The 13008-nt window shown below is 38.2% G+C and overlaps 1 protein-coding gene and 1 long non-coding RNA gene across 2 annotated transcripts in view; one reads left to right on the top strand and one right to left on the bottom strand.

Annotated features, from left to right (window-relative positions):
• The window catches only part of LOC105667693 (outer dynein arm-docking complex subunit 4), a 73278-nt gene extending 64937 nt beyond the window's left edge, over positions 1–8341 (bottom strand). The window contains exon 1 of the mRNA XM_067358012.1: positions 8131–8341. Within this exon, the coding sequence (XP_067214113.1) occupies positions 8131–8271 (141 nt within the window). The 5' untranslated portion in view covers positions 8272–8341. The remainder of the gene's footprint in view (positions 1–8130) is intronic.
• Positions 8342–10100: 1759 nt separating this feature from the next.
• Positions 10101–12989, top strand: LOC105668993 (uncharacterized). Its single transcript, XR_001100195.2, has 3 exons — positions 10101–11885; positions 12040–12221; positions 12294–12989. It is a non-coding gene; the product is annotated as an uncharacterized lncRNA (long non-coding RNA).
• Positions 12990–13008: the final 19 nt, after the last annotated feature.

The following is a 13008-nucleotide window of genomic DNA, read 5'->3' as shown; positions in this document are numbered from 1 at the left end:
TTACTGCTTAAAGATCACTCACTCTCCCACCACGAATCTCCTTCACATACGAGTTCTTTAATATATCCTCTATTATATTCAACTAGTTTGCCATGTCCACTCAAACGACACGGACCTCCAATATCATTTTTAGCAAACTGACTCGTTACACCGAATTTAGTTTTGGTTCTTAGTTTTTTTTAAAATAAGAAAGTTTACACGAAAACACAACATGACGGTACTGCTATGCATTGAGGTAAGAATATTTTTAGTAATTTTAATAAATAACAAGTAATATAAAGATAAAAGTAGACATTGGTTCATGCTGGTTTTAGAATAATTGCAATCAACCACAATTCAAGTCTTAAAAAGGACATCGTGTATGTTTAATGTAAAACATGATTTCCTTCCTGATGATCTTAAGATTGGTGTTATTAGAAGAGGCATGACTTTCAAGATGTGTTGTCCTTCTAAACAATTTTTAAATGTAACGAATATAAGAAGATTGTAATATCCGAATTAGTTTTATAAGTAACGATTGTTTATTAATATGTTCCGAATTTTATAATAACTAACTACTGAAGATGACCACAACCAGATGGTCGAAACGTCTAGATTGACCTAAACATTTGTTATAATATATCAATAAATTAAGCACGAAAATCCAGCTTGGGCTCTGTAGCTTGTTGTTAATAATTTATTTGAAAAAATTTATTTTTAATAAATTTTAATAAATTTTTTTAAATTTTAATAAATAGGGAGAAGAACCTACTCATAGAACCTAATCAGATAGTGCTGCTCCTAACGCTCGGCGGCGCTGGCCCTAGCGGCTGCGGCGCGCGCGGTAAGGAGAGGAAAGGAGGCGTATACCACAGAAATCGGCTGAAATGTTCAGACTAATTCCGAGCACTGGTTTAAACAATTAACAGTTGCCATATTGGATCCGCCATTTTAAATTTTGCAATTTTTACATCAGATTCAAATTCAGCAGCCCAAAAAACCTTACAATATGAAATTTTATGCAAATCTGTTAAAAATTATTGGAGTTATTTAAAAATGTACATATATGATACATTACTATTCAACTGATTAATTGAAATTAGGTTTGGATTAGGTTAGGTTAGATTTTTGTGGGGTCCTTGGCGACGGTGTGCCACCTTGTCGTGGTGCCAAGGCTCCCCTGGGTCAATGATCTCCCTTTTCCGGATCGGGACTTCGGTCCCAGGATGGATTGGGATGAGGCCACGTCGATGATCTCCCTTTCCGGATCGGGACGCTGGTCCCAGGATGGATTGGGGTGAGGCAACAGGGGTCTAAGAGCACACCTTAGGAGAAGGAAGAACTCCGTATATAAAACCCGGGTAGGACGGGCTCGTTAGCCATAGTAGGCAACCGTCCTAGTGGAAGGAAAACCACGATAAAAAACCCGGAGAAGACAACTCTGTTAAAAAATTACATTTGATGAAAAAAGCATGGCGACAAGGAAGATAACCGTACCGCCTCAGGGGCTTCGGAATCCCAAAAGCCGGCGAGGGGGGCATCCGGTCCCGGTGCCTCCCCTGTCGTCATCTTGCGACGGGCCATCCAGGGCGTGCCACGCAGGCACCCTGGACGAACTGGCTACTGCGGATGGAGACCTGCGGGGGTGCCGACCATCTCGCTGGGGCCTACTCGCAGAGGAGGGCGAACTGCCCAGCGTGTAAGGAGGCGGGCAGAAACTCGGCCCACCGTATAGGTGGCCGAGTCTGCCCGGTCGTCCCCCCGAGGGGGAGACGTAGGAGAAAGAGGAAGGGAAAGGGGGGAGGACCAGCTCCCCCCTCAGAACCCCTCCCAGTGGGAAAAGAGGGGGAGATTATTCCTTCCTCCCTTCCGTCCAATCCAGTGATAGAGGTGGACGAGGCGGAAATGGTGGTAAGAGAGAGAGGGGGGGGGGCGAGAGGGGAAGTATTATTTTCATACCCCTTATAACTCTCTCTCCCGACCCCCAAGACATGGAGACGGAAGGGGAAGAGGGGGCCGTACCCCTGATTCCCACATCTGTGAGGGAGAGGAGGGAACTTTACCCCCCCCCCCCCTCTAGAAAGGAGGAAAAGGCTGGGGAGGAAAGGGCCACCAAAAGCCCTTCTCCCTTCTCTACCCTAGAGAGGAGGAAGGGGAAGTCGACGAGGGGTCAGACAGGCCCTCCGCCTTCCTCCCTCAAGAGACCCGAGGAGGGGAACTCCAAGCCCCCGCAAACTCGGGCTCTAGAATTGAGGAAAAGGGGGGTTGAGATGATCTCCATCAAGAAGACGGGGGCATCTCCTCACCCCTCCGAAGAGGGAGAAAGGAGGATAGGGGCACCAGCCCCTCCTCCGTACCCCTCAGGGAGAGGATGGGGAGGGTAGTAGCAAGACCCCAAAAAGGAGGAAGGACAGGGACGAAAAGGGGGACAAGTACTCCCCTCCTGTCACCACGGGAAGGACAAAAGAGAAGAGGACACCGAATAACTTTGGTGTCTCCTCTCCCGTTGTAGAGGAATTCCTCCTATCGAAGAACGGACGAGAGGGAGGACCCCCCTCGTTGGTTCTCCTCCGGTGGCGACAAGAGTACCCCAGAGAATTCTGGACAAAGCCACAGGAGAAGATCTGGCACCCGCCAGATGGTAGGGAGGTGGCCAGGCAGATGTGGATGGGGTATGTGGGTCGAAAGGGATCTGACTCCCGATTCATATGCTTTAAAGAAACACACCGGGGCTTGGCAGTAGAATATTATGGCCCCGACCATCCGTTGGGGACCCAAATATTAAAGAGGATAGCCGAGGAAGTGGCTCGTGGGAATGTGGATTGGGAGCTCACCTCGGAGATTAGGTTGGCTAGACAGTCACCGAGGCCGCCTCCAAAACCGGCAAAACCTCCCCTACCATTGGGGGAGGCTAACAGGTTCCTCCTGGATGGAGGATATGGACGAGATTCACTCGTCCTGCCCTCCCTCATTAAGGGCCAAACAGGGGGAGAGCAAGAGGAGGAGGGCGGGGGGGGGGGAAAGAAGGAGTTTCCTCCTCTCCGCACGCCCTCCAAGCCCCCCAAAGGAGGAGGCTAAGAAATCCCTCTCCGGTGGTGGGAATGGTCAGAATATGTTCACTCTTAGTATAGCCACAGGGGAAGGGATACAGGGAGAGTCTAGGCTGGGGGCCGGGGTATCAGACGGAGTTCCATCGGCCCCACCCTCGGTCTGGATGGGGGGTTGATGCATGGACGGGGGTCTATGCAACAATCCCCCCCCCCCCCCAATACCATCGGGAGGGCGTGGGGAAGCAGAGGTGACCCTGCTTTTCCACATCAATGAATAAGGCCCAGTTATGGGCAGTCCGGTTATAATAAAACCCGGACGTGTGGGGTCGCCGACAAGGCGACGGACCGGGAGGGTTCAGGAAGTAATGCCACAGGCGGTTCCCTGGACCCTCCCAAATAAGATCAGCGTGGGTCACCGGTGGAGTTTTAGTGGGTAGACCTGGAAATTTCCTTTTCCAGATGAGTCCCACATAATCCGTGGTTCTCCTCCAAGGATCACGGGTATCCATAAAAAATTTCTCCACCTTAAAAAAAAAAAAAAAAAAAAAAGATTTTTGTGGGCTGGGGTGCAGAGCCCCTCCCCCGCCAACGTAAAATTACATCACATTTTTTGTCGTCTTTTGTGTCCGCGTTGTTCACAGCGTGACACATAAAAAGCATACACTCACGATTTAAATCGACAGCTGCTTCACACCGTGGACATTTATTGTCCGTGAATAACTTTTCGTTTAACGAGAAAATCTAATAACTTATTGCTATCCTCAACAAGATTTAGAAATTCGTGTAGTCGTATGTTGAAAGCTGTTAATGAACTACAAGAAATAGGTAAAGCCGAATGTTGAGAAAATATCTATGACCATGTAGTTATCCTTTAAAAAATATAAACAAAAACTTTACATATTATGTTTGTATATAAACACGGCGTATACAGAATGTCCCAGACCTACCGTATCACCCGTTAATGGCAGATTCCTGAGGTCATTTGGAGACGAAAATCTTAATGCCAAAATGTCGAGGCTACTATAGTATTTGAATGGGAAAGGTTTAAAGCTTACCAATCAGCTTGTCAGAATTTCGCGCGCTCAGGGACATCGTATCTCGAAAGGACCCTTGCACAACACTTTATTCAATACGTTTTATTCACTTCACTCAGTTCTTATTCACTTTATTCACTTTATTCACATTGTTCGCAATACTGACGAATTTACTAACGATAATAATTTCTAAATTGTATTAAAACGCGATGCGCGTCGAACTGTCAAAGCAGTCGTGCCATTGACAAATGACGTTTCTCATGTCATGAGAGAAAATCAATACTATCGGAACGAAGTATGATCTGCTACATGAAATGTCGATAAGAAATGTCGGTAAGAAAAAAAACTAATTTTTTTTTTAAATAAAAGTGTTTTTTGTTCATTTATTAACACACATCAACAATAAAAATAATAAAATAACAACAATGAAAAATAATAACAATGAAATAAACAAGATATAACATTATCGTTATCCGGAACGTAAAATGATTAGTTACAACATAATTTTGCGACTGCTGCATCGGATGCGAGGAACAGGATTGTAGTGCCCAACAGACGAATCAATGTTGCCGTTGAACGTCACGCTCGTACAGTATCGAATGAAGAAGCGGTCTTGCAAACCGTAAACAATACACCTGGCTATAAGTGTCCGCGAATTGAGTTCACACATCAACTGCAAAAAATGCGCTAACTCGTATTAAAAGTTTAATGAAAAAATTAATGTTACGTACCTATTACAAAAAATGTTCAAAATGTCCACCATCGCATTGGATGCACAATTGCGCACGTCTAATTAAGCTTTGCTGCGCGTTATGCAGCATTTCCGGTGTGATAATAGCGAATGCCTCAGTTATTTTTTCTTTTAACTCTTCATAATTGTTAATCCGTTCTCGATAAACATATTCTTTTATTGTGCTCCAAAGAAAAAAATCTAACGGAGTTAGATCTAGAGATCTCGCTGGCCAATTAACAGCACCTCCGCGGCCTATCCATCTATCCGGATAGCTCGCATCCAATACACGACGCGCGCGTATAGATGCGTGAGGCGGCGCTCCGTCATGTTGGAAAAACATTTCTAATCTTTGATTTAGCAGCACATTCTCTAATAATTCTAATAAATCTGCAAAAAATTGCTATAAAATTGTCTTGTGAGTCTCGCAGGCATTTCAAACGGACCAATCTGAAATGGTTACGTGAGAATTAAAATTCGTGGAACTTTAAACATTTTTGTACAAAATTGTAAAACTCACTATTGAAGTATTTAATATACCAGCCCATAAATTAATGGTGAATCGATGCTGGTAACTTTTAACATGATATCCATGTGGATTTTCGTTTGCCCAGATGTGTGTATTGTGTGTATTAAATATTCCATCGCGCGTGAAACATGATTCATCAGTAAAGAGGATGTTACTCACAAAACCAGGTTGATTTTCTTCGTTATTTAATAACCATGTACAAAATCTTACTCTTGAGATATAATCTTGGGGCAACAAATTTTGCACTTTTGTAAAATGATACGCGTGAAATTGATTATCATGTAATATGCGCTGTACTGTGCTTCTCGATATCGCCAACTCCTGACTCAATTTGCGGACACTTATAGTCGGTGTATTGTCCACAGTTTGCAGGACCGCTTCTTCATTCTGTACTGTACGAGCGTGACGCTCAACGGCAACATTGATTTGTCTATTGGGCACTACAGATCCTGTTTCTCGCACCCAATGCAACAATCGCAAAATTATGTTATAATTAATCCCTCTACGTTCCGGGTAACGGACGTTGTATTCGCGCGCGGCTTGACGAGCGTTTTGCCCACATTCGCCGTAAATTATTAGCATGTCGCTATATTCGACCGGCGTAAAATCCATTTTGCTCAACATTGATCGTTTTATGTTATCTCGTTTTCACATTTTTCATTTAGTATATACCATGTAGATCGTAAATGAAGAGAAAAATCAATCATTGGCGATATCGAGAAGCACAGTACTGCGCATATTACATGATAATCAATTTCACGCGTATCATTTTACGAAAGTGCAAAATTTGTTGCCCCAAGATTATATCTCAAGAGTAAGATTTTGTACATGGTTGTTAAATAACGAAGAAAATCAACCTGGTTTTGTGAGTAACATCCTATTTACTGATGAATCATGTTTCACGCGCGATGGAATATTTAATACACACAATACCCACATCTGGGCAAACGAAAATCCACATGAATATCATATTAAAAGTTACCAGCATCGATTCACCATTAATTTATGGGCTGGTATATTAAACACTTCAATAGTGAGTTTTAAAATTTTGTACAAAAATGTTTAAAGTTCCATGAATTTTATTTCTCACGTAACCATTTCAGATTGGTCCGTTTGAAATGCCTGCGAGACTCACAGGACAATTTTATAGCAATTTCTTGCAGATTTATTAGAATTATTGGAGAATGTGCCGCTAAATCAAAGATTAGAAATGTTTTTCCAACATGACGGAGCGCCGCCTCACGCATCTATACGCGCGCGTCGTGTATTAGATGCGAGCTATCCGGATAGATGGATAGGCCGCGGAGGTGCTGTTAATTGGCCAGCGAGATCTCCAGATCTAACTCCGTTAGATTTTTTTCTTTGGAGCACAATAAAAGAATATGTTTATCGAGAATTAACAATTATGAACGGATTATTAACGGATTAACAATTATGAAGAGTTAAAAGAAAAAATAACTGAGGCATTCGCTATTATCACCGGAAATGCTGCATAACGCGCAGCAAAGCTTAATTAGACGTGCGCAATTGTGCATCCAATGCGATGGTGGACATTTTAAACATTTTTTGTAATAGGTACGTACATTAATTTTTTCATTAAACTTTTAATACGAGTTAGCGCATTTTTTGCAGTTGATGTGTGAACTCAATTCGCGGACACTTATAGCCAGGTGTATTGTTTACGGTTTGCAAGACCGCTTCTTCATTCGATACTGTACGAGCGTGACGTTCAACGGCAACATTGATTCGTCTGTTGGGCACTACAATCCTGTTCCTCGCATCCGATGCAGCAGTCGCAAAATTATGTTGTAACTAATCATTTTACGTTCCGGATAACGATAATGTTATATCTTGTTTATTTCATTGTTATTATTTTTCATTGTTGTTATTTCATTATTTTTATTGTTGATATGTGTTAATAAATGAACAAAAAACACTTTTATTTTTAAAAAAATTAGTTTTTTTTCTTACCGACATTTCTTACCGACATTTCTTACCGACATTTCATGTAGCAGATCATACTTCGTTCCGATAGTATTGATTTTCTCTCATGACATGAGAAACGTCATTTGTCAATGGCACGACTGCTTTGACAGTTCGACGCGCATCGCGTTTTAATACAATTTAGAAATTATTATCGTTAGTAAATTCGTCAGTATTGCGAACAATGTGAATAAAGTGAATAAAGTGAATAAGAACTGAGTGAAGTGAATAAAGTGTTGTGCAAGAGTCCTTTCGAGATACGATGTCCCTGAGCGCGCGAAATTTTGACAAGCTGATTGATAAGTTTTAAACCTTTCCCATTCAAATACTATAGTAGCCTCGACATTTTGGCATTAAGATTTTCGTCTCCAAATGACCTCAGGAATCTGCCATTAACGGGTGATACGGTAAGTCTGGGACACCCTGTATATATAAACTTTACTGTTCGTAATATCAATTTATAACACCAGAAGAGCATTAAAATTGCGAAACTTTAATTCGTTATATCTCCTAAACTAATACTGTCATCCACTTGATTTTTGCGGGGAATTACTCAGAACAACCCTCCCCTACAACATATCTAAATGGTGACAAAATCGGTGAAGTATGACCTAAAATGCATTTTTACCAAAAGATTTTATTTAATTCAATATATGCCAAATATATTTAATATATTCAATATAATATATTTGAAATTATAGTATTTATATTTAACAAATTTTTTCTAGAAATAATATGTAATATTAATATATATAATAAGTGTAAAATATAATATGTGTGTGTGTGTGTGTGTGTGTGCCTAATTATAGTATTTAAAAAACTTACTTGATTGTACAGAAATATAGCTTTGTTGTAATTTCCATTTTTTACATGAACAATTGCTTCATTTACCAAAATTGCATTTTGTACAATAAGAGAAGCTTGCCTTACTCGTACTGCTGATTTTTTTTTTGAATGATATACCATATCGTCTCAATACCTACAACATCTGTTTGAATGTCAAAACTCAAACAAGTTATTTTACCAATAAATTAAAGTAATAAGTTAAAGTAGTTCGATCATTAGGCAATTTCCAATATAAGGCTTTGCATTTAAAATATGTACTATAATGAAAAAAAGACATTTAAATTCTAAATATTAATATTATTTGACCTATAGTGTATGAGATATTCGACAATAAAGTTGAAGTTTTTATTGAGTCTGTAAAAAAGTTTGGTTCAATCTTTCAATAAAATTCAATTATTTTAAAACATATGTAATGGAAAGGCACATATGATAACAATTAACAAATATAATAGAAGAGCATTAAGAGCCGTCGCAGGATGTTAGTGCTCAATTTTTAATTTTTCTTAAAGAAATTAATAAATTAGTCTACATGAGACAGCTAGATTGTACACCGATCTCACAATCAGATCGAGATACTTAAAGTGTACGAAAATTTAAGTACATTATTCTCATATATGGAGAATCATAATGTATGTACATATAGGAATTATTGGAAAGAAAACAAGAGAGAGAAAAAATATCAGGGAGTGGTTAAGCCGGGAATCTAACTATTTCATGTTGAACAGATGGAAGTCGCACGGGGTTAAATCTGACGAGTATGATAGGTGGGGAAGCAATTCAAACTTCAATTTGTGTATTTTGGCCATCGCAACGACTGATATGTGAGCTGATTTTCAATTTTTTCATTGTTTTACAATTGCTTGAGGTGTTCACTTTAGACAGTCATACAAATGCTAAATAACGTATTGACTTCAAACTTTAAACTTAAACCAATAAAATGAGAGCGTAAAACCATTAAAATATTGAACTTATTTGCGCTATTTCTATGTAAGGTCCGGAACTTTTCAAACAGCCCTCGTATTAAAAATTCGGTCAAATCCCAGGGGTCAAAAGTTGGATGTCCTCTTGTCAGACATAAAAATTAATCGTAGTCAAGTTAATTACTTTTTACATTATTATCAATTATTATATGTATAATTAGAAATAATCAATGATTATACCGAATAAATAAAATTAATAATACTTAAAATACATTAAAATAATATCTTATTAGAAGATAAAAGTATAAACACTCTTTTGATTATTACGATATTGATCGATCTACCTTAATTAAAGGTTTGAGAAGCACCATATAATGATTTAAATAAAACATTATAAGTAAAAATAATAAATAATACCACTTTGCATTTCATTTGTTATTTAAAAATCAAGAGCAGTTTTTTGAAATCTCTTTATGAAAATTAAATCCGAATCTTGCTACAAAAAGTGCACAAACATTTTCAAAGAATCAAAGAAAAATTCGCTAAAAATCGTAATTTTTAGTAACATTTATGTTGTTATTATGAAAATGACATTTTTCTCGAAATTTTATTTATACCATCTTATTATATTAATTTTTTTTATTACGAGTTTTATTTTGTTTCCTTTACAATTTTTCTAAAATAATTTTTGTTTAATTCCAAAAAACATTCTCTGGTACATGCTTTTGTATGGATAAATTTTTTGAGTAATTATGTATAACAGGGAATGCAATTTCCATGGCCTTGACCTTGATATATATTTCCGAGTTCATAATGCTGAGTAATCATCAAAAAATTTTGGCCGGCATTCGTTGCTTATTAAAAAATTAACAAAATAATATCAAATAATGTTAATAAGTTATCAAAATAGAATGTAATTTTCTGATACTATGTATGTTAATAAAACGTACTCTTATAAGTAAACTTTGGGGAACGTCAGACGCCGATTTTTCTTAAATTTTTTACAGTTGTGTTTCATGTCGAAGTATGAAAAAATCTGTCATTGTTTTTAGTTTAAATTGAGTTTTTCATTTTTTTTCAAAATTTTTAAAATTTTACGCAAATATACGACTTTACACATGTTTAAAACAATATTTCTTAAGAATGAATCTACCCAATTTTTTGAAACTCAGCACACATATAGAACACCAAAATAATAATTTATCTGTTTTCTTTCTATCGGGTATTTTTAAGGGGAGTAAGGGAATCGTTCCGATTGCGTACACTGCCGATCGGACACGAAGATATTTTCTGATCGGACACAGTCCCGATCGGACACAGGCCCAATCGGACACTATAGAAAACGGACACACGGTGGTTGAAATCGGACACATGCTCTGTGACAATTTTTCTAATCTTAAAAACGTTACTTCTAATGACTTGATTCTACGTGGATTTGCAACTTTTCGTGCAAAGCAAGGTCCAACTCACATCATCCGGTGCTTCAGATGCGAAACGAAGTTTATAATTATACGATTCCACGTGGGTTTGCATTTATGTCCGATTGCATTGGACCCCGCAAGCATTATTATTTCCCGTGTAAACTAGTGAAGGCAGCAGAACTGACAATGGTTGTTTTCCAGCAAAGAACACAAGTTGACACAAATCGACACAAGTATCACTCTGTCTTTGTTCGATATTCAATGAACAACAGAGAGAATAATACTTTTGTGTCGCTTGTGTCTCTTGGTGGAAAACTACCAATAAGTCTATTTTTTATAACTGAACTGGCTGCACTAGTTCAGAGTTTATCTTTTTCCTTCCAATGTGGAGGGAAAAAGATAAACTCTAAACTGGTGCAGCCAGTTCAGCTATAAAGAATAGACCTAATGAGAGTGAGAATAAAGAGGCTTTTTTATTTCACTCTTGTTGCGCGCGCAATGCGTAGACCATGGAGGACCTGGAGAGAGCATTAGGTGATGGAGACAATGCTTGGTAGTGTAACGGATGTGACGAAATACAGGCCACTTTTCGCACAGATTTAACGCATAATGCGCTACCGTCGGGCAAAAAACCTAATATGGCTGCCTCCATGTGTTGACACTTGACACATGAGTGAACCCAAATTGACTTTAGGTCTGTTTTTTTCAGCTAAACTGGCTGCACTAGTTCAGAGTTTATCTTTTTTCCTCTACATTGAAAGAAGAAAGATAAACTCTGAATTAGTGCAGCCAGTTCAGCTAAAAAAAACAGACCTTTTATATTGTAATTATTTTAAAAAATGGGTAGTTGCAAAATTTGTGGTCAATCAAAATCGAAATCCAAAAATACATCTTTAACTTTTCACATGTAAGTAAATAAAATTAACAATGCTTCGGAAACGCTGCTTTCAAATGCCTTTTTTATGCTTATGTAGAGCGTTATGTTCTAAACAAACGTTTAAAAATGATAAAACTTTGTAACAAAATATTCCTTCAGGTTTCCGAAAGATCCGGAAAGACGGAAGAAATGGATACAATTTGTTGATCACCCAGATTGGGAACCAACAAATTACGCCTATGACCATTTCAAAATTTCCCGCCCAGAATTTTGCTTCCGGTACATAGGCCATCGCGGTTAACTAGAGACCCTAAAAAAAGAGACTCGCCAACTCGTCACGTGACTGTTAGTGGACTCTGATTGACTGGTGTATGGATCGCACATTTGTGCCCCGTGTGCACCATAAAGCTACACTGAACTACACTATAACCTATTTTGATAAAGTGTGATGTGGTTACGTACGTAATGATTAGTGATGATTATATACGGATATATATTTTTAAACATCTATTGTTGGTAAGTTAATTATCTTATCTAAGTAAAATTATGAGAAAGAGCAATATATATTGTTATAAAAAAACTTTCAATTGATAAATTTAGACGCTTTATAGTAAATAAGTAGTATGAAAATTAGAGATCTATTTCATTAATAATATAATTCTTATCATAGATTTGGATCTTATATTTTGCAATGCCATACATCTGCTGCGCATCGAGGTGCTTCAATAAATCCGGTGAAGGATATGCATTAGTGCGATTCCCTAAGAAGACCAATATCAAAAAGCATGGTCAGATGCTGTTTGGGGCGAGAATGCGTCAAAACGTTCTCTGGAAAATCTTAGATTGTGTGAAGTGAGTGTACATCATAAGAATGTTATGCAAAATCAAATAAAAATAGTTTTAAAAGTGTTTCTCCATTTCCAGGTACACTTTGAGCCATCCGATTTTTTGGTAGTGGGTCGCCGGAAAGAAATAAAAAAAGATGCAATACCATCACGCTTCTGTCGTTGTCCCTCTGACAATTCTTACAACAAATTGCAAGCAAGGAATATTTTTTGATATTGGTCTTCTTTAGGGAATCGCACTAATGCATATCCTTCACCGGATTTATTGAAGCACCTCGATGCGCAGCAGATGTATATGGCATTGCAAAATATAAGATCCAAATCTATGATAAGAATTATATTATTAATGAAATAGATCTCTAACTTTCATACTACTTATTTACTATAAAGCGTCTAAATTTATCAATTGAAAGCTTTTTTATAACAATATATATTGCTCTTTCTCATAATTTTACTTAGATAAGATAATTAATTTACCAACAATAAATGTTTAAAAATATATATCCGTATATAATCATCACTAATCATTACGTACGTAACCACATCACACTTCATTAAAATAGGTTATAGTGTAGTTCAATGTAGCTTTATGGTGCACACGGGGCACAAATGTGCGATCCATACACCAGCCAATCAGAGTCCACTAACAGTCACGTGACGAGTTGGCGAGTCTCTTTTTTTAGGGTCTCTACGGTTAACGCTCGATCGTCTAAGGCCGAATTCCCACTAAGCGCGTCACGCGTCGCGTTATCTGCCGCGTCATGAATTAACCAATCAAAACATCTCATTTTATT

Source organism: Linepithema humile, chromosome 6, assembly GCF_040581485.1.
Source record: "Linepithema humile isolate Giens D197 chromosome 6, Lhum_UNIL_v1.0, whole genome shotgun sequence".
NCBI classification, from domain to species: Eukaryota; Metazoa; Arthropoda; class Insecta; order Hymenoptera; family Formicidae; genus Linepithema; species Linepithema humile.
The sequence above is the reverse complement of the archived record's forward strand: the minus strand, read 5'-3'. Positions and strand labels throughout refer to the sequence as shown.